The sequence below is a fragment of the Neolamprologus multifasciatus genome, chromosome 10 (genome assembly GCF_963576455.1).
Source record: "Neolamprologus multifasciatus chromosome 10, fNeoMul1.2, whole genome shotgun sequence".
NCBI lineage: Eukaryota > Metazoa > Chordata > Actinopteri > Cichliformes > Cichlidae > Neolamprologus > Neolamprologus multifasciatus.
In genome coordinates this window covers 2,965,369-2,992,899 of record NC_140448.1, presented here as the reverse complement: position 1 = coordinate 2,992,899, position 27,531 = coordinate 2,965,369, and the positions used below count along the sequence as shown (strand labels likewise).

Below are 27,531 nucleotides of genomic sequence, written 5' to 3'. Positions count from 1 at the left end.
AGCGGCACATGATCCGCCTTGGGGGGTTCCAAACCCGGCTATTGTCTCCTCAAAGCGTCTTCTTCCACTGCGCGGGCGCGCACAAACCACTAACCCCTTATTGATTTAAGAAAAAACTCCGGTCTGTTGCCGAGTCCCGCACCTGTCGCAGGAGAGTAAACACACCTAAACTGTTAGCTTTAGACCTTGAACTGATCATTGCCACCGACCTTTGTTGTTATCCATTTTAGTAGCCAGTTAATGTTTTAGTTCAAGTAAGTGTTAATGCTACCGAAGCTGTAGAGAAGCACAAAATAAAAATGTGGCAGCTTGACTGTTATAATAAATACTTGTTTGAAGGTGAGTTAACCAATTCTTCATCCCAATGCTTCAGTTCCAAAATAACTGTCACTACAGTGGATTGATGAGTCACTGTAGCACAAATTAACAATATTAATATTGAATAAATAATAAAATATATAAAATCTGACACATGATTCCACCATGGTAACGCCAAGGCATTATTTTTTCATTTTACAGACATGTCAGTTGGTATATGTGTGCTGTGACGGGGGCTGGACGACGGGTGGATACCTATTGATATTAAAATGAGAAAGGGGAACGCGTGCCTGAAGTGGCCCCCTGAATATCCTGGCACGCTTCTCTGCAGATAACGAGCACAATACGGAAAGGAAACATCTACATTGTGTTTTTTAGGATTTCTGAGTAGCTTGTCAGTTCTTCAAACTTTTAAATAACAAAGCCCAGAACAGCGATTTTAAAAGCGCAACAAAAGTCCTCCTTTAAAATATCGACAGCCTGGGAAAAAAGGACGATTTAGCGATAGGTTGATTGGGCAGGTGTAACCGTATGCCTGTAGGCCAAATAAATCCTGTTTGGACAGGAGAGGAGTTGTTGTGTCTTCTTTAACTTTCTTGTCTGTTTGAATTGTTATCTGTTGCATCCATCAACTTAAACCATCTGAGTTTTATGGGGGAAAAAATCTCGTTTCAGTTAACTGAGGAGTGTAATCTGTGGTGTTTTTAAAGTTGGCACTATGTGCTCTCCCGACTTGGCCCTGATTGCCAGCTATCACCTCATTACAAACTTTTCAACTGTTTGTTTTGTTTCTAACACAAAAAATAAACACATTTATGGTGAGAATAACAATGTATTTATGATAATCATGATATTTAAACATTTTGTATCTGTTAAATATTTCATATGTGATAATATCTTAACTCAGAGGCGACAAACAAAGAAAGATAATCTATCATTTACAGTGCAACTCACAACAAACTGTATAACAAGCCCAAATTTGAAAGTTGAAATTTTGGTTTGGGACATATTTCTACCAGTTTTATGCAGGATGATTTACAGGCTTTAACGTAAATATTTGTGTGAGAAAAACATCATGTACCGCACAGTGGAAACTTCTGCTGTGGACCTGGCTGCACATAGAAATGTCCTTTCAGCCCCATCACTTTGAGATCAGACTCAGTGTAATGCAGTCACCTGTATGTTATATACATTTTACTGATCACTGAAAAGTACAAATCCATATAAATCCTTGGTTCTGTACACGTTTGCTACCTAAACTTTAGAAGCATCAGGACCAAACACTCATGTTTGTGGACTGTGGGTAGAGACCAGATTTGACCTGCAGGTGTTGATTTTGACTCGTGCTGTTAACAATTTTGTAATTGTTCCTTTTGTAGAAACTTTTATTTTAGGTCGAATTCATTTGCCCAAAAAGGCGAGACAATAAAGTTTGAAATCAGTTTAACTTCTTGATACTTTCAAAAAATCCCCATTGATTTAACTTTTTTTTTTTTTACCATGATGATCACAATGTGAGAATACAAAACAACAGAGAAAATGATCAAATATCTGTGCCTCAGCTGGTTAACTGAAAAAAAAAAATAGCCATCCGTCTGCTGATGAGTGTTAGAAGTTAGAGCCCATAAATAATGCAAAACATCAGAGCTGCAGTTGTTTGTTTTTGTGCACGTATCAGATGCTCTGTGTGGTTTTATGTCATGAAGCAAAGCTTGTGTGGAACACCTGTTCCTGTACATCAGATCATATGTAACCTACAACCCTCGTGTCACACAGACATGACAATTACCTTATCTGTTATTCCTCTGGGTCAGACAGCAATGTTCTTTAATGTGTGCACTCTGAGCGTATACAGTATCTGCATCCTCCTGCAGCATCTGCAGGAGCATGCAGGCCTGTGTCTTTGTGTGGGGAGCAGATGGACAGTGCACCCTCACTGCTGTTGTCATCTGTATTACTTGCGAGGGTGTGACATGAACGTGCCACAGGGCATGGGAACCAAAGAAGAGTTATGTAAGCCCCCACCCCGGCCGCCGCGGACCTCCCATTAGTTTGAGTGGTCGGCATCTGCTTCGTCTATGGCCCCGCAGCAGCTTGGAGATCCTTCTCCCTAAGGACTCTTGAAGGGAGGGTAGCTGCTGCAAATCTGACTCGCGCAGGCTCTCAGGGGAGAAGTCAGCCGGTTGTGGCCACTTCTGGAGTCCCGTCCTGTTGTCTGACTGCACAACAATGGGAGGTACGGGATGCATGTGTACTGGGTTGTGATGTTCTGTTTGTGTGCGCCCATACAGCCTCTAATTTTATGCATGCCATGTGACTTATTGGTTTATCTCATTAAGATGCTGGATGCACTGCTGGGTACCAGAAAAGCTTTGCCACCTCCCCACTGAATAAATTTATGAGTCAAAGAGATGTGAGATAGCTGGAAGTGTATTATGAGGCAAGTCACTGGCTAAAACTAACAAATATACAGTATCTTCTCATCTTTACAGCCTCCTGCCACAGGTCATGATGTACTTCTCATTTGCTCAGGACATCTGTATCTGCTTACTTCCTTCAGGCTGTGTAGCTTGTAATCCTTTTAGGCCACAAACTTCTCCTTTCAATTATTTCCTTTGTGCTGATCTACATTTCTTAATATCATTCCAGGCAAGTCATATTAAACAACGATTTATATTTATTTATTTATTTTTACAAAAATACTTCATCATCATTTAGATGTTTAAAATAAAAATGGAAAGGGCTGGCATAAGTTACATTAATTCATACAGTTTGGTAATGAAAAACACTCGTTTGAATGGGTATTTGCAGTGCACGCTCAGTTTAATTATTCGGTTCACAGTAGTTTAGTTCTGCTTCTGCAGCAATCACGGTGACCGTCCTGAGTGAGGAGGACCCTGAGCAGGTGGCTCTATGCAGGTCAGACTTTGGGAAGTGCAGCTCATGTCTCCTTGAAACTAAAAGAGGTCATTCATCAGCTCGTGCAGCTTTGAAGCATAACCCTGCTTCAAAATTGCAAAACAAATGAAAACAGGATATTCTGTCCTAGTGTGTGGTGAGTTGATCAATCCACTTCTGCACCCAGAAAAAAATTCTCTCCTGTTTTCTCCATGAGTATACTATTTGTAAATGTTTTTTGATTTTGGTTCATTTTCAGTTTTTTGGTTTTCCTGAGTAGCACAGTGACTTGAGTTAAATGCTCTCCTGTGAAAGTTAGTGACTCATCCAGTTCATGTGGTCTGCTGTGGGCCTTCATGTAATTGCAAATAATAATAAAATATTTCTACAAACAGCTGGAAGAGAAATGGAAGACTGAGTGAGTGCTTTTTAAAAATATATGTATGTGCAAAACTGAGAAAAGATTTAAACAAAACAAAGTATATTTAAATTATTAGATTATAAAAAATACAGCAAAATAAAAAAACTGATTATATAGATAAGACCATCACAAGGTCAGCTGTATATATTGTCTGTAGCACTATCGTGTGATGCGACAAGCCAATAATCACTCCCGATGTTAGTCCGCTGTAAAACTTTAATGCGTACTCCAGCACACGTCAAAACACACAGACCGCAACAACAAAACTCCCCCCACCATACTATTCCGGTTGGACTAGTCCCCCACAGTTATGGCAGGTCTGCACAAACAAATATTGCTTGGTGATCATTTAACCAATGATCTACATTGTCTGTAAAAAGAAAAATACCTTATGTGGAGAATTTATCAAATATAGAACTAAAGAAGCACAAAATAGATGTAAAAGTACAAGAATAAGAATAAGTTAGCGTCTGTTATGAAGTTTTCTAAATAGAAATATTGCAGTAAATTGTTGCTTAGGGTTTAATATGCTGATGATAAGTACTTGTGGCAATATCAGGAACAAAGCATGTTTAGCCTGGACTTCAGTTCAGGCTCTGAGGTGAGGAGGAAAGGAGGGAGGAAACAGCAGCGTCGGAGGAAGGACATAATCAGAAAGAGATTATGAAAATAGTTTAACATTTGGTTAAACGTTGTACGTTCATTCCACCCATTTATTTCTAAGAGATGCTAATGTGAAAATGCAGTCCGAGTGCGCTCCGGTTCATCTTGCCTGTCTCATGAAAGTGCACGTGGCAGGAGACGACCTCTGCACTCTATCATCAGGGTTTTCTTTACTAACTCGCTAAAGCAGTTATTAAGAATTTCTTCACACTGCACTCTAGCTCCTCTACATCAAACATGTTGCCCAATATGGTCAGCAAGAGAAAACCTTTCTACTTAATAATGCTATTTCTGTTCACAAACGAGCAACTGTTCATCTCAGAGCAGGGAAATTAGAGCCAGCAGCAGCTTGTCCAGCACCCTGATCTCTAACCAGTCTCCCATCAAGGACCTGAAGTTTATCCACGATGAGCATGCACAAACCCGAAGCAAAGCTGCTGCTTTCTCAGCCTGACAAGCTCAAGCCTTTTCTAATAGGACACAGACACGTCCATGAAATTGAGAATTGAGTGGAATTAAAGGCAAGCCTGTTTCCTCTGATAATGCCTAATTTCCAAAGGATGAAAGTAATATAAAGAATAGATGGGAAGAATTATAGAGCTTGTCCTCACAAAATGACCGCTGGTTGAGGCTACGGTCATACTACCCTGATCACACCCAATCACATCTAATCTCAGAAGCCAAGCAGGCCTGGTTAGTACTTGGATGGGAGTACCAGGTGCTATAGGAGTTGGGTGTGGCTCAAGAGGTACAGCAGTTACCTCAGCTAGAGGTGAGTAATGAACGTTTTTCATTGGGAGTGACTACAATGGACAGGATAGGCTGTATCCCAATTCAGGGTCTGCAGCCTTAAAGTAAGCAGCCTCAACGATCCTCAAGGGCCGCATACTGAAAGACCGCTAAGGCCGGAAGTGCGAGGCTTGTGAAATGGGACGGTGTAGCCTCCGTTGCGCTGCCCAGGTTGCCTAGCAACCATGACACTAACAGCCAGTGTTGCCAACTTAGCGACTTTGTCGCTATATTTAGCGAGTTTTCAGACCCCCTAAAAAAAGACGTGAAAGACATTACAAAAAACAATAATTGCTAAAAGAAATTTAATCTGTAGTTCTAAATAAATTCTAAATGCATTTAGGACGTTTTTTACTCACTTTATGTCTCTTCCACGATGTTATTTCTCTCTCCAGCAGCGTAGGTTACAATTACATTAGCATGACCAATTATGCAAATTAGGTGATGACGTCATTTAGCGACTTCTAGCGACTTTTAGGACAACCAATAGCGATTTTCCTTACTGAGGAGTTGGCAACACTGCTAACAGCTGGAAACGTTTCATACAGCTTTGTTTGACAGAAATGAAGGAGAAAATCTTTTGTTCATTTGTTTGTTTGTTTCTACATGAGCTTTGATCATTCTCTGTAAGATTAAGCTCAGCTATTGAACGGCGTATATTTTAAAGTAAAGGCTTTAAAACCAAGTTAGTACAAACGTCACTAATGTCACATAACTTTGCCGACATGTGGCCAACAGTAATGTTTTAATGTTCTTCATTATTAAACATTTGCACATAAATAAGTGACACAATATTCAGTACTTACTTAAAGTTTACTCTTCGGGCGCCCCTCATCCGCCGTTTTTTTTTCAGCAAAATTATCCACACCCACCGCCGCGCTATGCATTCTGGGATATGTTGGGCCACGAAGTCTACACCGCCACATCCTTAAAATTCAGGGAACTTAAGGACGCATTTGAGGGCCACATTTCGAGCAGCCTTCGAATTGGGACAGCCTTCGTCGCGTCACGGTGACGTAATCGGCCTTAAAATGCGGCCTTTAAGGCTGCAGACCCTGAATTGGGATACAGCCATAGACATATCAGAGCAACAGGCTGGGATGAGAGGTTTGGAGGCTAAGTTATAGAAGCAAGTTTAGGTGGTCTCTACATGTATAGAGAAGTTAACGTTGATATATTGGACAAAGGATGTTGAATATGGAGCTGCCAAGCAGGAAGACCACAGAGTGGGTTCATAGATGTAATACAGGAGGGTATGCAGATGGTTGGTGTGACAGAGGAGGATGCTAGGAACTGGGTGCAACTGCAATGGTAAAACCAAATCCTTCACCCATAATATGGAGTTACTAGTAGGTGATTTAATTTGGAATAATTTGATACTGAAGTAATATCACACAGGAGTAGACTCTCTTCTCTTATATTCTATAATTTCTCTCTGATTATTTATTTTATTCGCGTTCTTTTTATTAATAACATCTTATTCATCTTTCTAACACGTTCACACTTCCACAGAGTACAACAGCAATAATACTGCAGCTGCTAGTATTTACTGACACTTGTTCCCTGCTCTGCAGGTTGTGTGTCCATGGTAGTGTTCATAATGCTGGTAAATTAAGTCCTGGGGACATGCAGGTTAAACAGGTTAATATGAGGGTGACTGTCTTTGAAGTTCTTCTAGAAACAAATCTGCCCACTCTCTGAGTTTGATCAAAAAAAGGGAAGCAGATAAAAAACAGCCCGAGTTCCTTTGCATGGGTGCAACCTGTTATTTTCTTTGTATAACTTCACAGATCCAGTTTATAACTATAAACCTTTTATATGGTTTTAAAGAAAATTTAAAAAATTGCTTTAATATATGGAAGGAAGAAATCTGTGTCTCCAATCAAGTCCCAAATCCTTCCCAAAACAACGGCCGTGATGAAGTAAATAAAAGTGAACTCTTTGGCTTAGCAGCAGATGCATAATTATGCTTTTGTTAGGGCACAAAAGAAATCATGATAATTATCTAAACCCGTCCACGCTGAGCAGCAGCTCTGGCTTCCTCCAGTCCTACCTTTCCACACTCAGCCCTGCAGCAGCTTCAGTGGCAGATGGGAGATGAAAGGGGGAGCTGGATGAACGAGGGAATGAAAACAGGTGTTGGTGAAAACTGAAGAAAAGGAAAGGTCAAGGGGTCAACTGGGGCATTAGAAAAGGGGAGGAAAGTTACATATAGACTTGCAGAGGGACAGATCGATGGATAGATTTTCTTTTCTTTTTACCCTTTCCAATGTGCCTCTTGAAATCTGTCGTCTTGCCAAATGGTGAGCGGCTCTGCAGAAATGTGAACATTTACACTATAGCTAGAGAAAGAGTGTGTTTGACTATTTTAACTAAAGACTGTTACAGTGTTTCAGCAGCTATACTCTTCAAAGCAAGTAGTTCTCTTATTCTAAAATATAAAGTCTAGCATATTATTTGATCCAACCTTGTTTGTTTTAATCTACCTTTTTTATTATATGGGTCACAGCATTTTTTACCTTTGACATTCATTCTTCTGACCACAATGCACCACGTCGTGTGGAATAGTACAGAGAAATCCAGCCTATGAAGGTATTTAACAACTGAATGGAATCGTGTGTAGATTTAGTGTACCCTCCAATAAGTCATACTTTATTCTCAAAGAAGAAGAGGGGGGGTTGGAATCTGGCAGAATACAGTTTTATAGGCACTCAAAGTGAATAAGGTCTTTTGAGAAAGGCTTAAGTCTCAGTTTTAAGGGCTCCGTAAGGAACTGAAGGTGAAAGACCCGCTCACAATGTGAATACAGCTGCCTATTCAGGACCCCAGCCCCCATCCAGACACAATAATGCTGCCCCCTACCACTCAGCGATGGAGGAAACGGCATCAGATTGTTGAACTCCTGCTGGATCCCGCCCTCCTCCCCTCCCTGCTGCGGCACGCCGGCCCAGCCCTGGCAGCTGTTTAACCAACTGAGGCAGAAGGGCTGCAGGAGAACAATGCAGTTCGACTTAACCATTCCTCTTTCTCTCTCTATGTGTGTGTCAGTATCTGTCACTGCATTTAATTAGGAGAAGCTCTCTATAAATGAGGCTAGCACCACCCCAACATCTGACAATGCTAGGCTGCATATTTATGCCAAAAGACAGAAACTTCATTACGCTCATTAAATCTGTCAGCGGAGAGACGGAAATTCACGTTTTAGTCTACAGTAAACAACAGAGCGTGGATTTATTGGGATACATTCAGTTTATTTCTGTCAATCCCAAGAGTTTGGAGCACAGCCACAACAACGCAGTACATGTGCACTGACTTATAAACTGTTTCTGTTCTATCTTGTCTTCTGTAAAGGTTTCAAGAGGTGTCGTGTACATAAAGTTAACATTCTTCTTATTGTTGTTGTTGTTGTTGGAATGACCCACAAACTAACAAGCTATTCTGAAAGCTTCACACAGTTGTTTCCATATAAGATGCGTTTGCACATTGATGTAGAGAATGCTTATACAAAAAAAGCACAGACCATCCTGGACAATCAGTGCAGCAGAGCCCCCTGCTGCTACATCTGTACTCCTGCAACACTTGCTGGGTGTTTCTGTCGACACCGCTGGTCTGCACTGTCAAGATTTAGTGAGAGCTATTTAAAGATAACGCAATCTTGGGTGATAAAATATTACACAAATGATAAATCTTTAAATGTATTTCTAAGATATTTAAGCTACTATGTGCAACAGCACTACTGTAATCTCCTGAGGGAAGAACATTCAGTAGAAATGACCCATATTCGCTAGATGTGCCTCAAACACAACATGATGTTTCCCATTTGACACACTGCAAGAGATCAACCAAGCATCTCAGATGTGCTAGTCGTCAGAATTGAACTTTCAGGGTGTAATTTAAAGATGGTAGCTTCACCGGAAGCGCTAAGTTCCTGCACAAAAGGACACTTGGAAATTGTAGTGTTTGCATGTTATAGATCACAGCTCAGAGGCTGGCTTATGTTCTGTTTAAATACACCAGTTTATTATATTTTTAAAAGAACTTAGTGAAATTTTCATATTCAAGTGTTCATGTTTGCAATGTAAAAAAACAAAATCAATCACAAATAATATACTTACTTGTATTTTAAAAGTATCTAACACACACCACAGTTAGCGCTCAGACATAAAGACCATATAATGGTCAAGTGCAGACATCCACTCACCATTACAGTACACGTGATAATCTCCAGACAAAGTAAGGGAAACGTACAACATAAGGACACACAAACGCATTCTGAGAACTTTTCAGAGGCTTTAAACAAGTTGTTTTATCAATAGAAAATGTGGTGGAGTCTCACTGTCAGTAGCAAAACGAAAAACTCTCCGGGTTCTTTCTTTATGGCTAATATTGGTTGTTTTTGCAATCCACTTTCATATAACCACACAAACAGTAATTCCAACGATACAATGAGTCTACCAATAGTTTTAAAATATAACCACAGAAAATCTGCTGATTTAAAAACCACAGGTGAAGTTCCTGCACCTGAAGGTCATGTATGACGTCAGTGAGATAACAGACCATCACCTCCATGTGTCACTGCTGTTATAACGCCGGCCGTCCATTCAGTTTGTCATGCATGAGTGCGATGGCTCCACCTGTGAAGTCTCTGAGCACCTGCACCGTCTCCCGCTGGAGCTGCAGCGACTCACGCACAAACTCCTGCTGAGTCTCTGCCAGCTGCTGCACCGACTCCGACAGAAGCTCCAGGGAGCGCGACACGGTCTCCAGCAGGATGTTGGTGGCGTGCTGCTCCTGAAGGCTCAGCGACGCACTGTGCAGCATGCTGTCTCTCGTGCTCTGCGAGGACTGACCGGGCGCCGGAAACGCAGCCGCAGATGCCGGCGGTCCAGTAGACGTGTGAGGTTGCGCTTGTTTCTGGGTGCTGTTGTTAGCTTGGTGATCATCTTTTGGCTTTGCCGTCTGAGTTGAAGGAAGCATATCGTCTCTTTGTTCATCGTCCGAGTCTCCGAATGCATTTTCAGTATCTGAGAAAAATAAGACACGTCAGCATTTTCTAAGTACTAACATAAACCAGAAAAGCAATTTCTTCACAGCTCACCTTCTGCTGGAGGCACCTCATATTGCACATCAAAAGATGGCTGTGATGAGTCCCCTGCAACATTAACAGTTCATATAAAACTAATTGCAGGAATGTGAATAAAGACACTGCATGCAATAATTTATAGGACGTGTGTGTGTGTTCACAATGCACTCATGTTTAGACTGAAATGAGGTCAATATGTGACCCCCTTTGCTACCTGACTGTCCTATCTTGTAGGAAGAAGGTGGAGGCATAGGTGTCATGTCCAACCCGCCATTAGGAGAGCTCTGCATTGCAATCATATCATCCTCGTCCAATTCTTCTTCCTCCTCTGGCACATCGTCGTCTTCCCCCAGCGGGCCGAAGTCGCCGGAGCTCTGCTCCTCATCGTCCATCTCCAGTATCTGGAGGACTATTTTCTCTGTCTGGTTAAGATCCCGGGAAAGGCGTGAGTTGAGGCCTCTGTTGGGCACTGTCCCCGACCTCATAGCAGCCACTTTCCGTTTTGTGTCACACTTTAGGTCAGACCACTTCTTGATGACTTCTATGACCTCACGTTGGCACTCTCCAATCTCATTGACCCGTGCAGTAATCTCTGCCCACGTGCGCTTTTTCATGTCTGTTGGCACGCCACGATTGAATTTGCCTTTGGGAATGAAAAAAGAAATCCTGTCACTGTCAGTGACTGCATAAGGTTAAAGTTATTATAATTCAGAAATTCGCACTCAGTTCTTGCATACTTTGCACATTTAAATGTTTCAATTACCTCTGCTGGTAACATTTTTCATGACCGGCCACATCACACTCATTTATTCATTCTCCAGACACAATCTTTTCAGAAAGAGCTGAATTAAAAACTGATAAGCTAATACATACCCACAACAACCATACGGTGCTTCCTAACTTCATCCAGCAATATGTGGACTTCACTGAAAGAGAAACGAGCCTTTCTTTTCTTGAAGCGTGTCACACTGTCTTGATTGTAGTATATGGGTGAAGACATTCTTCACACACTGTGTCGGTAGGTATCAAGCTGCTCCGAGGTCTCTGCTGTGCTTCAGCTCCTCCAGGTGTCTGATAGGAGGCTCAACAGTCTGATTAACAACAAAGTGTGGACGGTAAATCGTGTCTTGTCTCTCTGATGCGAGTTTAATGTTAGATTAACGGTTATACAAAAACAACTGGCATGATGAAAGGTCAGATTAGTAGTATTCATAATCTGTTATTCTCCTGCATGTTTAAAAGAGCCACGGACACCTCTGGAGCTCGAGTTAGTCGATAAGTTAAACTCATAATAAACTAATATAATTAAAATTTAAGTTGTAACATACACAGCTTTCAAGGTTAAGCAGGAAAATAGCTCAGGCACAGCTTTACACTATCAGCTCTGGAGGAGTGAATGAACAATGGAGGATGCTGTGCTCACTTCACACATGCGATAGCATAGTTAGCTTGTTACACTTAGAAGCCACTCGGAGCTACTTGCTAAGGATACCTTTACATACCGCTCGTTATTCTATTGAGTGATGGCTCTGTCATCTCCCATTACAGTACGCTGAACACTTAGCTAGCCTAAAGTAAAATGACAAAATATCCACTATGCTAGCTATATGCACCAAGGCAACGTTAGCTAACGCTACGCTTGTTTGGCTAACAAACACGTTGTTAAAACGCAACCTCACCTCAAGAGGTACATGCCGATAGCAGAAATAGCTAATGAGATTATGAACATACCCCCGAGTTAAATAAATTGGGATTTAGTCCGGAAACGTGAAGATAAACTTCCTTATCGCCAAGATAGCAATTGTCAAGTTACCCGCTGTGACGCCATCACTTCACAATTTGTGTCCGGTTAATATTAACTACATAGCTAAGTAAAGCTTGTTGACGAAAACAGGGGCATTAGAGTGGGAATTCAACCTTACCTATGAGTGTTTGGTTCACATCTAACATATAGGGACGACAATCATTTATCTGGCCATTTAACTGCTGAGTTTTATAATCTATTTTAGAGCTGTGAGACTTTTATTTTGAAGGCTCTAGCCGGATTTGGGTATCGTTTGCTAGCTTGACTGAAATATAAACACAAGGTGGAACTATGGATGTGTGTCCCAGAGCAACGTGATCTCAGCAGAGGTAGCAAAAGTACATACAGTCTGTACTTAAGTAGAAGTACAGATACTTGTGTTAGAAAATACTCCAGTAAACGCTGAAGTACTGATTACACTTCTTTACTCAAGTGAAAGTAAAAAAGCACAATCTCTGAAATGTACTCAAAGTCCAAAAATAAAAAGTAGCTCCTTGAAAGACAATTATACCATCTATTTTTATGGACAGGTAACTCTGCTCTATTAATGTCATACAAATACAATATTAGAATAGAATACAACAGAATAGCCCTTTACTGTCATAATATATATGGACAACGAAATTGTGGGTGCTCCACACCAACCGTGTCAGAATAAAATATTAATTATTCAGACATATGAGAATACAAATGTTATTTGAATCTAAATACTAATTCTAATGAATGTGCTTAGCTTCAATGTGTTATTTAGACCACAAGAGGGTGACTTTGCTCAGAATCATCAGCTTAAATGTAAATTAATCACACTTGATGTAAACCAGCACTAACCACCACAGCCACTGTGTAGCAGTGTTTTACTGTGAATTTACCATTTTAATGCAAACTAACCTTTTTATCCTTCACAAACTACAGAGTATTTTCATGTAACCCATAAAACACATCATCTGGTTGTAATGTTTTCAGTCAATCACCCAAGTGACATCCTGAGTCTCAGATGAATGCAGGTTTCCCCATCCTTATAAAAAGTACATATTCACTGAAAGTCAAAGGAGCTTGCAAAGAAAAGCGTCTGGACTTCTTTAAGTTACTTGAAGACGTTTCACCTCTCATCTGAGAAGCTTCTTCAGTTCTTTTGACCTTAGAACTGAAGAAGCCTCTCGGATGAGAGGTGAAACGTCTTCAAGTAACTTAAAGAAGTCCAGACGCTTTTCTTTGCAAGCTCCTTTGACTACGATGACCTGGATGACTGAGAACCTTCACACATATTCACTGAAACTAGCACCATGGGCAAACAATGAGATCAGTTTCTTGATCATTAATATGCAAATTGACTTGACCCTTGATCAATGGGCAGTTGGGAAATGGCTGTACCCTTAGGCCCCCTCCTCGATTCAGAGATGGTCTTTCCTTTTTCACCTAAGTGGCCTCCTTGACTCCCCACTGAAACCAGCGTTCCTCCCTGTCCAGGATGTTTACATCCTCATCCTTCTCCTTTATGTCAAGTCATGACATTTTGCATATTAATGACCAAGAAACTGACCTCACAGCCCAATGTTCAGCAGTGTGTTTGCTGATTTTGTTGAGCTGATAGAAATGTTATGTCGAGTAGAAACGCTGCTCCCTTCATGCTTACTCCTCATCTGTAGTGCTAGCTAGAAGCTGACTACAACATATGCCGACTTTAACCTACGAGTATAAACGCTGTAAATGATACCACTGAGCCTAAAGTACTGAGCCTGTTTTGAAAATGGAAGTAGTTGAAAGTACAGATATTTGTGTTAAAATGAAGGGAGTAAAAGTAAAAAATTGTCAGAAAAATAAATACTCAAGTAAAGTACAGATACTTTGAAATTGTACAGCAAGAAAGAATTCGCACTTTGTTACGTCCCACCTCTGTTTCTCAATCATATATTTCTGACTCCTTAAAGTAGGCGGCATTAGTACTTAAGCATCCCATCATGCAAAGTGTTTATTCCGAGCTTTGCAGAATCATTAATTTATTTTAATTTTAATAAGGTTTGCACAAAACTTCAAGGAAATATTTGACAAGTCTCAGTTTCACCAGTTTGTTTTTGCCATGACAACCTTTTAGATCTAGAGCAGGGGTGGGCAATGCCAGTCCTCGAGGGCTGGTGTCCTGCAGGTTTTAGATCTCACCTTGGGTCAACACACCTGAATCACATGATTAGTTTGTTACCAGGCCTCTGGAGAACTGCAGGACATGTTGAGGAGCTAATTTAGCCATTTAAATCAGCTGTGTTGGTTCAAGGACACATCTAAAACCTGCAGGGACACCGGCCCTCGAGGCCTGGAGTTGCCCACCCCTGATCTAGAGAAAGCATATGATAGGGTGCCAAGAAAGGAAATGTGGTACTACGTAGGTCAGCAGTGGCAGGGTAGTAGTAACGGACATGTGTGAAGTCAGTGAAACAGTGTTGAGTGCATTATGAGCTGGGATCAAGATGGGGGTGGGATTTCATCAGGGATCTGCTCTGAGCCCCATCTTGTATACAATGGTGATTGACCTCTGACGAGGTCAGGTAAGAATCTCCATGGACTCTGATGCTTCCAGATAATATTGTTATGAGCATAGTAAGCAGGTGGAAGAGAATCTGAAGAGGCAGAGGTATGCCCTGGAAAGAAGAAGAAGAGTGAAAGTCAGTAGAAGCAAGACAGAATACTTGTGGGAACGAGAGGAAACAGCTGAAAATGTGAACGTGCAAGGAGTAGAGGTAGTGAAGGTAGATGAGTTTAAATATCTTAAGTCAACTATCCAAAGCAGTGCACAGGTGAGGTGAAAATTAGACTACAGGCAGGATGGAGTTGATGGAGATGAGTGTGACAGGAGCTCAGGTGCAAGAGTAAAAAGGAAGGTTTATAAGATGGTGCTGAGAAGGTGGAGAAGGAGGCTGAGCAGTAGGTGGCAGAGATGAATATGTCAAGGTTTTCCCTGGGAGTGACTAGGATGAACAAGATTAGACATGAGTACTTTACATCAGAGGTACAGCTCGAGTTGAGTACTTTGGAGAGAAAGTTAGAGAGGCAACGCTGAGATGGTTTAAACACGTGCAGAGGGAGAGTGGAGATAGTGAACAAAAGGTGGTGAATATAGAGCTGCCAGGAGGGAGGAAAAAGTAAGATCTCAGAGGTTTATAGATGAATGAACGCAGTAAAGTACAGCATGCAGAGGGTCGGTGTGACAGAAGAGGATGTTGGAGACAGAGTGAGATGGAGTCAGACTGTATGCTATGGCAACATCTAAAGGGAGCTACATAAAGAAGATTTTTGCCATGTTAACATTTCATCCTTGTGGCCTGTATCCAAACCAAACATCAGACTGTGGAAGAAAGGTGACGTAAGTGACTGTCAACGTTAGTGCCAAACAGGCTGGTCTGAGTATTTTAGAAACTTCTTATCTACAGAGATTTTTCCACACAGCCATTGTCAGACGTTGTCAGATCTAATGAGTCTCAATTACGAGAGGGTCAGTATTTGGCACAAATGACTGCATAGATCCATCCTGCCTCGTGTTCCTTTAATGACCACAATGTGCTCATCTTCTGATCACTGTCAGCAGGATACTGGTCCATGCTTTAACATGACATTGAGTTCACTGTTTTCTAACTGCCTCTGCAGACAACGGATCTCAAACCAATTTGGGATGTGTGATGCTGTCAAGTAGGGCTGCCACAATTAGTGCCAAAATCGTCGACGACTGATTTAATAGTCGACGCGTCGTTTGAAGCTTTGTAAGATCACAAAAGACGCAGGAATAAGTAGTAGGATTTAAGAGTGTAATAACGGACTGAAACAGAAGATGGCAGCACTGCATGTACAAGGATGCCAGCTGCCATTAAACCCCGAAGAAGAAGAAGCTCTGTCCCAGAATTCATAGCGCAGCCCAGCTCAGTTTCCAACAATGGCGGCAGCTAGTTAGTTTTAATATTACTCTTATTATTCTTTCTGGGTCACAAAATAAACGTTTAACATGTTTTCAGGCGAGAATGTAGCTGTGTAAACCTCAAATATCTGCTCAGTTTATCAAGACACCACATATTTTCAAAAGCGCTCCGACGTTTTCGGAGACGTCTGTTACCCACTAGCTCGATAGCTAGCCGGGGGCTAGGCTAACTAGAGCCGTGAGAACACCGGACTCCCGGCAGATCGTTTTCAAACCCACCGCCGTCTTTCGCTACTCAGGTTAAACATATATAAGTCACTTAGATAACTTAAAAATGTTATTGTTTGGCTTTTTTAGTATTTTATTTGTTCCTGAGTAAATCGGTTTGGCTGAGATTAAAGTTATAGTTTTTACACACCTGAATAAACGTCAAGCAGACAACTGATTATCAGAAGTGTGAGATGCTCAAGAATATACTCCGGTGTCCTGTTATATTTTAGATAGCAAGGAGTTTATTAAACTTCACCAAAACAATCTGCAAGTTTCATTAAAATTTAATAAACTATCATCTTGTCTTTAGTTTTAGTTAGCACATACCTTAAACACTTAAAGCTGTAAGCTAATGATAGTTTTATCCTCCTGAGACCCAGTAATTCATTTTTGTGCACTGTAGTACACATTTAGTTTTTGCTTGTATCACTCACACTCTACATGCCACTCTGCTGAGTCCTGATGTTTCTTAGAGAGGACAACAGTACGTTTAAAATGATGTCACATGTGTGGGGGTGTGGCCTTCCCAACTCTCTTTTTCCCACCTTTCAAAATGGCTGTCATGCCCACAAGAACATTTTATGGATGAAAGAAATGCAAGCATGATATCTACATTTAAAATATTTTTTAAACTCAGATTTTGATTAATTTTCGAAATTAAACATCTAGTAAATAATTTGAGGGGGTTTTCAGACCTAAGCTTATTTAGTTTCACAGAGTAAATGACTAATTTATTAATGAGTACTCTAGTGCACATCAGGACTTTGTACTTAAATTTATTTCACTTTTTTCTAGTACACAACTCTTTGACAGGGGCAGAAAGAATTCTTAACACAATCATTGAGGGGGATTCAGATATAGATCTTTCAGAAGATGACAGTCATATGAGCCAGATAGGAGAGGGTGAAAACCCAGGAGGAGCCAGACAAAGATTATGAAGATGCAGGGGCGGATGAAATGGAGAATGACACAGGTTAGCTGAAATCTGCCGTTATCCTATCTGGTCCAAAACCAGCACACAAAACAGCTTTCAAATTCCCCTTGTATGTTTTATTCGGTGGCAGGTTAATTACTTAAATGTAAAAAAAAAAGATCCATTTAGGATGGGTCTGACAAATCTGTTTGTGTGTGTGTGTATTAGTAGGGGTGTCAAACGTAAGGCACAGGGGCCGGAAATAGCCCGGCAAAGACTTCAATCCAGCCAAATAGAAGGCTTTGGAAAATAACTAGCACATCAATTTTTGGACTTTCAACTGTATCTGTAGAAGTCGTACAAGTTTTTGGGCTGATAAAGACCTCCCACATAGCCATTCAAAAATACCAAAGTATTATTAGATAATCAATGAAATGACAGAAAAGCTCCTGTTTTTTCACCATCTACTAGAAATTGATATTTTCATTAATCAATAAAAACTACAGAAAGGTCTGGGCAATAACTTACCAGAATTTTTTCTGCAATTTTACGCATTCATCATATAGGAAACGGAGACATTAAGATCAAAGTGAGTGAGTCTGACAGCTCTGCCTTAGAGTAAATGCATTTTAAACACTTTTCCAAACAAGAAGCGTCTTTGTTTAAAAGTGATAAGATGCACATGAAAACCAGAAGATGATGTGCCACATAGAGTATACAGAAGGATGTTTTTACAGAATTTTGGCTGTATCCCAATTCAGGGTCTGCAGCCTTAAAGTACGCAGCCTCAACGATCCTCAAGGGCCGCGTACTCAAAGACCGCTAAGGCCGGAAGTGCGAGGCTTGTGAAATGGGACGGTCTAGCCTCCGTTGCGCTGCCCAGGTTGCCTAGCAACCATGATAATAACAGCTGGAAACGTTTCTTACAGCTTTGTTTGACAGAAATGAAGGAGAAAATCTTTTGTTCATTTGTTTGTTTGTTTCTACATGAGCTCTGATCATCCTCTGTAAGATTAAGGTCAGCTATTGAACGGCGTATATTTTAAAGTAAAGGCTTTAAAACAAAGTTAGTACAAACATCACTAATGTCACATAACTTTGCCGACATGTGGCCAACAGGAATGTTTTAATGTTCTTCGTTATTAAACATTTGCACATAAGTGACATAATATTCAGTACTTACTTAAAGTTCGTAATTTTGCCGTTTTTTTTTTCGGCAAAATTATCCACACCCACCGCCGCGCTATGCATTCTGGGATATGTTGGGCCACATACACCGCCACATCCTTAAAATTCAGGGAAATGAAGGACTCATTTGAGGGCCACATTTCGAGCAGCCTTCGAATTGGGACAGCCTTCGTCGCGTCACGGTGACGTAATCGGCCTTAAAATCTTCTGCTTTAAACTGACCAAGGCGTCACTCTTTAATAACCCACGCAGAGTATTTGTCAGCAGTACACCAATAATAAGACTGACATATTTAACATGATGTTTTTATTCCAAATGCAGTACAGCTCATTTATCAAGCAAATCCAATAACAGTTTAATGGCTGTGGCATAAAGAGCTACAGGATCAAAACCCCTTAATTATGGCATTTCACTTTGGGCTTCATGCATTAGTGGCATACAGCATCAGCTCACACACTACGCTGGCATCATCTAATGGAGGCATAAGTGATCAGAAAGCTGAGACACAAAGCTATGGCAGACTTTCACTTTAAACAGAAAATATGGCACATTATCTTTCGAGCAAAGCTCACACCTTTCACACTTTAATGTACATTACTACTATAGATGGAAGATAAAGTCAGCTGTGTTGGGTCGTTGCATTAACTTACCATTAAGTGCAGGACCCAGAAAGTACAGGATTTATATGTTTAGAAACCAAGTAGCCATCTAGTGGCCGTAAAAGGCATTCTGATAGTGATAAGATGCAATAACAGTATGATGCAAAAGAATGGAGTGTAGAAATCAATAATTCATGCTGTGTGTTCCTACAGTGCTGTAACTCACCAGCAAACACAAATCTGTGAGCCAGTACAGTCTCAGTGAGCACAAATCTACAGTCAGAGGAGCTGGGGCTGGTTTCACAAACGCTGGATATAACCCAAGGTTGAAAAGTTTAACATCAGCGGTCTCATCCATGGCAGAGTCTCAGCGAGGATACGGTGCACATACCTGTTTTTAAAATTAAACCTCTTTCTCTGAGCTGCATGGGTGTGCACAGACTGACAGCCTGTTTATCCTGTTGCTCATGCTTGCTTAGACACACACCCATAACACACCCATAACATTTAGAACTGCAAGAGATGTGGCCACATGTTACACTCTTCAGCCACAACACCTGAAAACAGCTCTTGGTATCACTGCATGAGTGACAGCCATGATAAGAGGAGGTCAATGGAAATGTGTTTATTTGTTAATATTAATAATAATAATGTCTCTACATAATTTCTTCTGGAAGGAATATTCAGAGTGACACATCATTCAGCTAGGTGTGAGCTGCCTTTGGGGGGGGTTTGTCCTCTGCTCAGGATGAAATTGGGTGGAACTACTGAGAATTTATGAAATTCTAAGGACCTACATGTTTACTAATGAAATAGGCTACCTGCCCCAACAGGTGTAACAGAACTAATAGCAGCCACAAAGAGTTGTGAACACAGCAATCAGCGCTCACACACCCACACAATTCCTAGAAAGATCTAATCTAGTAGAACGGGTGGAAAGAGGTGTGCGATGCCTAGTCTACCACATCGCAGCTGACCTCTGACATCTTTAATAAAGTGACACCTGAAGGAGGTTTGTGTGTCTTTTACAACACTTGTGCAGCCCACAGGTGCATTCCCAGCAAAGTTTGGAGTTAAAAGGCAGAAAAAGAAGAAAAAAAAGCCAGCTGACGATCAGGTTTTAGGATAAAAACAACCAATGAGCAAAAACATGTTTCTACCAATTCTCTAAGATATGGTGATTGTCAAATCAGCCCCAGACAAAGAGCAATACTGCTTTCACATTAGATTTTAAATTACAAATCCCAGGGCGGCAGAAGCAGGATCTTCTTGTGCCATTTAGAAATTTGGGGTGTGAGGAAGATCAAAAAAAATGCCAAAAAATGGCAGCAATTCAACATACTATCACTTTTACACAACTATGTGATTCCACAGCTGTCCAAAGCGTTTAGTAGCATTCACCTTTGATCATCGTCAGCTACGGGCAGCATTCTGCATGCAGCTTTGTTAACAGTGTTTTCCAATCTTTCGTGTACGTTTTAAGAGCTGTGAAGAACGCCACCACATGTTTCCATTAACATGCAATTGTGAAAATAAGCCTGCACGCACAAGGGATTTGCTAACACAGGAAGTTATTGGGATGATGATTAAAATATCTCGAATTGTGTATATAAACAAAGTGGTTCCATGAAACAAGCCGGAGAAACATGATCTGGACTTAAGAGTACATGGTGAGCTGGAGCCACTGAAAAGACACAAAGAAAAGCAAAGAACAAAACAACCAGTCAAATACTTTAAAACGGTCTGAACTGAAGTCAAAAGCCACTGAAACAAACAACAACTGAGATTACTTTACCTCTTGAACATTAACTTTGATGGTCCCGTTGTTATCCTTATCCAAGGTTTTGAAGGCACCTGATACAGAACAGGTATTAAACTTCCGAGTCAATCATTCCTATCACACTAAACTATAAAGAATTAATTTAGTGATTGGTCTTTAAAATGAAACTTACGGCACATTGCATCCAGCCTTACGAGACAGCCAATGTAGTTGTCAAAATCCATGTTTCCATTTTCATCGCTGTATCTGCGAATGATCATCTGGTACAGCTGACCATTGAGAGGGAAGCCTAACGAAGAGACGCACAACTGTGTGTTACAATTAAGCAGTACAACAACAGGTACATGTGCATTATGTCTGGATAAGGCTGTGCTGCTTATATCTAGGGATGGATATCTTTTAGGTTTTATCCGATACCGGTGCCAAACCTGTACTTTTGAAACGGTGCTGGTGCTTAAAGAATGGAGAACACAAACTTTGTCCTAAAACCTCTCATGTTTAGCTGTTTTTTTGTAAAAAGATAACAATGTTAGCCTTTTCTGCAACTATGGGGCATATATGGTATCACTCTTGGCTGGAAGCAGTGCTTAAACAATGGAAAAAACACAAACTTTGTCCAAAAACCTCTCATGTTTAACTGTTTTCCACTTTTTCTTTGGTCATTTTAGCCTTTTTGGCCAGGGTGAAGGGAGTATCTGCATCAAACAAGAAGACAGCCGCATGTAGCTATGATGGTGTTTGCTGTTCACCTTACATGCATTAATGTAATAACGTGGTTAGCCTACTCAACGTAAATTACACACGAACAACATTAAGCTACTCATGCAGAGAAGAACGGCTGCTGCTGCATCATCATCCTCATCATTTCTGCTACACTGTATCTACATACTACATACTGTATCCATTCCATTGACATTTTCAATCTTCTATTGTGAACATGCCGTTTTCTGTTTTTCATTTCATACAGTGTCCTAAATTTTTCAGACCTGTGGTTGTAAATGACTAATTATTAAACCAAGCCTCAAAGTTTTTCTGGCTTATTAAACTAAACACGAACCTTAACATCATATTATGTATTGTTTTTCCAGCGTCTCTTCTTAGAGGATTAAGTAAATCTTTTCCCTTCATTCTTGTGAAGTGCTGTGGAACCATTTGAACAATGCAGAAGAACAAAAAAATTCTCACCAGCAGCTCTGAAAGCATCAGGCAGCTCATTTGCCCCAATGACACCGGAGTGATCGGCGTCGTGGGCCTTGTACACTCCCTAAGTAAGAACAATAGAAGCAGTTAAAACATTTGTGGCAACACAGTTTCCTGGTAAGTTCACTGACAACCTAAAAAGGGTAAAAGAAAAGAAGGAAAACAGCTGCTTTCACAACTCCCAGGCTATAAAGATTTAAATTCAATCACCACCACATACAAGTTACAACTTGTATCTCCTTCAACAAAAAATGATACAGATCACATTCCTATGTTGTAAAAACATGGCGGCTAACCAAATTAGGGAGAGGTTTGGCACAGTGTGTATTCAAATCAGCCCGCCTAAGCAGCTGATGCTGTAAAATCTTTAAGCCACTTATTCTTCTGTGACCGCCCCCCCCCCCCCTGCCCCGCCCGCCCCTGCTGTAAATAGTTAAGCCTGACCACAGTAATGCCTTAGACTATGCAACAGAGAAACAGATGTGCAGGATAAATAAAATGAAACTGTACTTGCCTGCCATCTTTTTATATTGTCCCAGAGGTGTTTGAATTCATGAAAGCCAAGTTTTCCGGTGCTGTCAGACTGAAAAAGTGTTAAGGCCAAAAGACAACAACTTCTCCAGTTAAGCAAATAGTTGCGAAGTTACTTGCACAGTGTTTGCACAAAGGGTTTCGCATGCATTTTCAGTAGGGAATCCACCACATATTACAAAGATCTCATTTGACTGTTCTTTTCATAAACATGCAAATAAGAATGTCAGCTGACACTTTGTGGTCCTCTCAGTGTTCAACTTCCCAAACATTTTAATGTGATTAATCCTCCCCATCCACTGCTACAATATTATGTTGGCTCAGGAGAAAAAAAGTCTTTAAGTTTGAGTCCGTCAGATGTTTTTTAAATCCACAACTTAGCAATACATAAAGGGCTAGCTAAAGCTTTTTGTTATTGTTCAATTAGGACAATGAACAGAATATATACCCCTGTCAAACAGCCAACTGCAGACAGCAGAGATGAGCAGTCATTCCTGTCATACTACAAAAACCCAGTGAACTATAACGTGCCTATAAGTGTGTCACCTATAGTGCTACGTGCAGTGCTATATTACCAGACCACCTTGAACTGTTAAAAATGTTTCGTTGCCTTTCAATAGGCCATTCAGATTTTAACTAACACACTTCTGTATATATAATATAACAGTGCTCAAGTCGTTTTCAAAAGACATATTTAGACATGTTCAAAGCAACATCCATTTCTACATTTTGTAAAGTTGCCGTTCTAAATTGTATAATTGCTTAGTGTCATTTTTTTACTTTTACCCAGATATGAACTGTGTGATGGGAGGGGCCTAGAACAGAGAGGGTAAAAGAAAATGTGTATGAAGGCTTCAATTGTTTTGGGTTTTCTCTGGATTTCAGTCCACTGCAGCGTTAAGGTTTTATTTGGTCCATAGTCTTAGTAAGCCACAGGTATGAATGGACCTGTTGAGCCAACATATCCCCACTTTAGTTGTCTGTTTCTATTTGTTCTGCATCATTTTTTAAACTTTTGCTATCAGTGACAGTTCAATACTGTCACCCAGATTATATAAAACACACAGAGTACTAATGAAGGAAAAGATACATCCATGACTGCCACCATGCTCCTGCAAGACTCAATGCTGAAACCATCTGTCTTCAGATCCTGATCTAAAACATAACAAAAAAAATCTATTAGTAAAAAAGAGAAAGAAAGAAAAGAGACCCTAAAATGTATATGTGTTCTGAAGAATTGAATCATAAGCATAATGAAAATAAGTATGACAAATGCAGACACATCTTACGCTTTGCAATGATTCTGTTCAGGATGTTCATCAACTCGTTTGGGCTCACTTCCATATCCTACATGACAAATATGGAACATCATTAAAAAACATGAAGAAACCTGCAGAGACACAGCTGTATGGTTTAGCTAAATGATCAAAACAATATCCATATTACTGCTGGGTCATGCACCTGATGTATAGGTTTGATTTTTTTTATTTTAATGAGATGAGTTTTTCAAAAGAAGCATAACATGGCATACTCTTTTAGCCACTGGGAAGGGCTCGGGGGCTACATTCAGCAACAGTATAACAGATGTTCCAAAACAACCCACGACTGTTTAACAGTTAACAGGTTAACAGGCATTGTGGGTGGAGCTCAAGCAGCTCCTCCACAATGACAGACGGGTTTATTGTGAACACAGTCAGGCTTTTTTTTTTTTGCCTTAGCTGGCCCAGCAAAACCTAAAACTCCAGCTGGGGATTGAATTTAATTAAATTTAAAGTCGTCTCCTCACATAAAAAGTCTTGGATAATCTCGCCCCATCATATCTTAAAGAGGTTGTAGTACCGTACTGTCCCAACAGAGCACTTCACTCTCAGACTACTTGTGGTTCCTAGAGTTTGAAAGTAGAATGGGAGGGAGAGCTGCAGTGCCAGCTGCCCATTAGAGCGCTGCAACTTAAAAATGTTTAAATGTATTCAGTTTAATTAGCCTATTGGATAGTGACCTAAAGAGTTATCTTTTTTAGCTTTATTATGTCAGTAGATTAAAGTGAAATTATTTTTTCTAACTAAACCAGTATTCTTGGTGTGTGTTCTTAGCAGCAGATTAGAGTCACATATAAAAACGTTTATATATTTTTCTGCATCAGAGTAATATATTTACATTCCTGTGGCAATAAAATGCACGGTGGGCCAGGTTATGTGTTTGGCATGAGTTACTACAGTGAATTATCCAGATAACAAGAGAGCCCCTTTTAGGACACAGAAAACTCTTTAAGCTCAACTCAGTTTGCAAAGCCATAAACTTAGCTTCATAGTACACCCGTCAGAAGAGGAAAAGGTAATTATTCAGTCAATGAAAAATAAATAAAACAGGTGTGAAAAAATGCGATAGTCTAAGTTCAAACTGAGTTTTTTTTTAAGCTGCATTTGACAGTTCTGCTGGACACATTAACATTAATGTCAACAAAAAGCAAACAGGGAATCCCAGAAGTTAGAAAAACCCATACCTCTTAGCACTAAATTACAATTGTATGTTTTCACATCAACCCTGGAGAACCCATGGGGTCAGATCCGACCCCATTGGTTTACTAGGGAAACCATGGGGTCAAATTTGACCCCATGGGTTATCCAGGGTTAAAAATGAAACAGATTACTGCAAAAAAAAAAAAAAAGCAACAGATTTAAAGAGAAGCATAACTAGGCATTGCACTTACATCTCCAGCAATCTGTTGGAAAACTCTGCGGAACTGCTTTTCTTCTTCACTCTCATTTTGTGCTGCATACGTAACTGGCATGCGTGGTGGAGGCTGTGGGACAGATGCCCGAGAAAATATTAGAAATGCTATCACCAATCACCAATCTAGAAATTAGAAGTGATGGGCAGTGATGAAACGATGTAAACTCACGGGTTGAGAAGGCACAAACTGGTTTGGGTCGATGTTGCTACAAAGGCAGGAGCAGAGATCAAAAGCAGATGTTAGACCAACAGACCGACCAAATTTTTGCCTACTTGGTACTTTGTTCAGAATCTCACCCGGCAACATCAATGATGCCTCCAATAATCGCTTTGACAAAATTCATCTTCTGTCAACTGTGAATGCAAAACGCAAATATTTATTTGTTTTTTCTTGAATAAATATATAAACACACAGTAAAATGAATGACACCCTTCACAAACACTGAATCACACGTATTGCACTCTTGATCAGTGGTTATGAGAATTTGCATAATTATGATGAAGGAACTGACCTCCCAGCCCATTGTTCCTTCAGTGGGCTGGTTTCAGTCATTATGCAAATGTACTGTTTATAAGATTGGGGAAACCTGCAGTCAGCTGAGACTGAAAAAGTCATTTGGATGAGTGAGGAAACGTTTCTCCCACTGAAAACGCCCCGTCCAGATGAACAGAGTCAACTTTTGGAGATTTAGCATGCATCTTTCCTATCCTATCCTTCTCTCACCCCAACCTGTCGCAGCAGATGGCCGCCCCTCCCTGAGCCTGGTTCTGCTGGAGGTTTCTTCCTGTTAAAAGGGAGTTTTTCCTTCCCACTGTTGCCAAAGTGCTTGCTCATAGGGGGTCATATGATTGTTGGGTTTTTCTCTGTATCTATGAAGCGCCTTGAGGCGACTTTTGTTGTGATTTGGCGCTATATAAATAAAATTGAATTGAATTGAATCAAGACGCACAAACACTGTAGTTTTTAAACACACTTTTTGTTTTCTTCATAGACTCATTAATTAACGACACACCCAAAAGACCCTGTTAAAACGTTTCCTGATATGGAAGGAAATCCATGACGCACCCAGACTAAAACGGGATGAGATTTGAAAAGTTATCTTTGTTCTTCGCAAATCGATAATGACATCTCTGAACATATACGAGGGGTATAGTCAGTAAAACGTCCCCCTCTAAACAGCACTGCTAGATTGTGTGGTTAGGTAACGACGCAAACTGAATATATATCCGCATGCTATGTAGCGTAATGCTTCAAAACTAGCACTGTTTCAGGTCAGCTTGTTATTCGCCCTGCAGCTGCTCAGTGGCGTTAAAATACCGTGTAAAAAGTAAAAACTCGTAACGTCGCAGCACGCACTTAAACTAACGATATACTGGAAAGCAGCGGATTTACACTTGCTATCTTAGCGCTGAGCTAATTTAGCTACACGAGTAAACATAGCCGTCATATTCAGTAAAACTTGACACTTAACTAAACCCGAACTGTTTTCATTTGTTCTATGAAATCGCTACGTTTAATGTATATTTACCTGTAACGCAGCAAGCTTAGTAAAGTTGACCGCAGGATATTTGGGGAGGCTTGCGTGACTTCCACTAACTCAGCTGGTAGGAGGAGCTCTTCAACACGCCCCAACTGACGACCACACGTCGGAGGAAGGAGGAGGGCTGGTGGTTTATTTCCGCCTGTGCTCCGGGCTCCTATCTTTACCAAATTCAGTATGATGGAATACAAATGATTTCTGTCTTTATACTACTTGGTGATACTAACAGCGTTTTATGACGTACCTTTAAATCGTTACCTTGTGTTTGTTATCAGACACGCATAATGTCATAAGCATGAAAATACCACTTCCCTTGTATTAGCTACTTAACATTTGTATTTACAAAGAAACACATTTTCCATAAATTAGCTCTGTTTGTATACTCTTGTTGATGGACTTTAGAGCTCAGTCAAAAATAATTCAAGGCACTGAGCATCAACGCTAAGACAGATAAACTATGATACATTAATGCCAGGATTTCTTTTCCTGCAACGCCCTAACTGTAAAATCACATGATCAACATTGCGGCTTCTCATTTGTGAAGTGGGTGGGGCAGGAATCGAAAAAGAAGGTTTACCTTGAAAAGGCGGATGAAGTATTTTTTTTATAAGGTCTAAATACTTCCAACAGATTGTTGTAATTATTGTTGTATGTGGTTCCCAAACTGCAGTTTGGAGGACTGGTATTTGTGACCTTCTAAACCCATACACCCAGAGCTCCTGCTCATGAAACTGGAACACTTACTTGGTTGTAGTGGTTGCTAATGTAGTAATCCACTTCCCATTCTGAGTCATGACATGGCACATATAGTACACCTAAAAAAAGGTGTGTACTGTGAAAACACAGTGATAGAAGCAGCCATGCTCACCTACTTTAACAGGTAAGGGAACTGGTGAGGC

General features: G+C 40.5%; 2 protein-coding genes and 1 long non-coding RNA gene across 6 annotated transcripts in view; 1 reads left to right on the top strand and 2 right to left on the bottom strand.

Annotated features, from left to right (window-relative positions):
• The window catches only part of LOC146509341 (uncharacterized), a 236,846-nt gene that overhangs the window by 26,231 nt on the left and 183,084 nt on the right, over nt 1–27,531 (top strand). The gene's annotated exons all lie outside the window — the stretch shown is intronic.
• On the bottom strand, nt 9,083–12,118 carry LOC146509350 (uncharacterized). 4 transcript variants are annotated; one of them, XM_085175191.1, is made up of 5 exons: nt 12,095–12,118; nt 11,046–11,263; nt 10,387–10,815; nt 10,188–10,241; nt 9,083–10,113 (listed from the first exon to the last, which is right to left on the bottom strand). In XM_085175191.1, exons 2-5 carry the CDS (start codon nt 11,170–11,172, stop codon nt 9,671–9,673), a joined length of 1,053 nt encoding a protein of 350 aa, XP_085031317.1. In that variant the 5' UTR covers nt 11,173–11,263; nt 12,095–12,118; the 3' UTR covers nt 9,083–9,670. The 4 variants fall into 4 exon arrangements, with proteins under 4 accessions (XP_085031317.1, XP_085031315.1, XP_085031314.1 ...); XM_085175189.1 differs by lacking the exon at nt 12,095–12,118 and adding an exon at nt 11,904–12,020; XM_085175188.1 differs by lacking the exon at nt 12,095–12,118 and adding an exon at nt 11,852–11,991.
• Nucleotides 18,540–26,752, bottom strand: capns1a (calpain, small subunit 1 a). Its single transcript, XM_085175192.1, has 11 exons — nt 26,621–26,752; nt 25,389–25,445; nt 25,261–25,297; nt 25,069–25,161; nt 23,648–23,705; nt 23,449–23,513; nt 22,338–22,410; nt 21,813–21,887; nt 20,800–20,916; nt 20,643–20,701; nt 18,540–20,531 (listed from the first exon to the last, which is right to left on the bottom strand). The coding sequence occupies exons 2-11, from the start codon at nt 25,433–25,435 to the stop codon at nt 20,505–20,507; spliced, it is 651 nt and encodes a 216-aa protein (XP_085031318.1). The 5' UTR covers nt 25,436–25,445; nt 26,621–26,752; the 3' UTR covers nt 18,540–20,504.

Bases quoted from the DNA above. Each gene is read 5' to 3' on its own strand.
- LOC146509350 (XM_085175191.1), bottom strand. From the start codon at position 11,172: ATGTCTTCACCCATATACTACAATCAAGACAGTGTGACACGCTTCAAG. The intron at 10,242-10,386 runs GTAGCAAAGGGG...TTAATGTTGCAG, and splicing joins CTACAAGATAGGACAGTCAG to GGGACTCATCACAGCCATCT. The intron at 10,114-10,187 runs GTGAGCTGTGAA...TATTTTTCTCAG, and splicing joins TGAGGTGCCTCCAGCAGAAG to ATACTGAAAATGCATTCGGA.
- capns1a (XM_085175192.1), bottom strand. From the start codon at position 25,435: ATGAATTTTGTCAAAGCGATTATTGGAGGCATCATTGATGTTGCCGG. The intron at 23,514-23,647 runs GTAAGATGTGTC...GTTATGTTTTAG, and splicing joins GAACAGAATCATTGCAAAGC to ATCAGGATCTGAAGACAGAT. The intron at 20,532-20,642 runs GTAAAGTAATCT...GTGTCTTTTCAG, and splicing joins TCAAAGTTAATGTTCAAGAG to TGGCTCCAGCTCACCATGTA.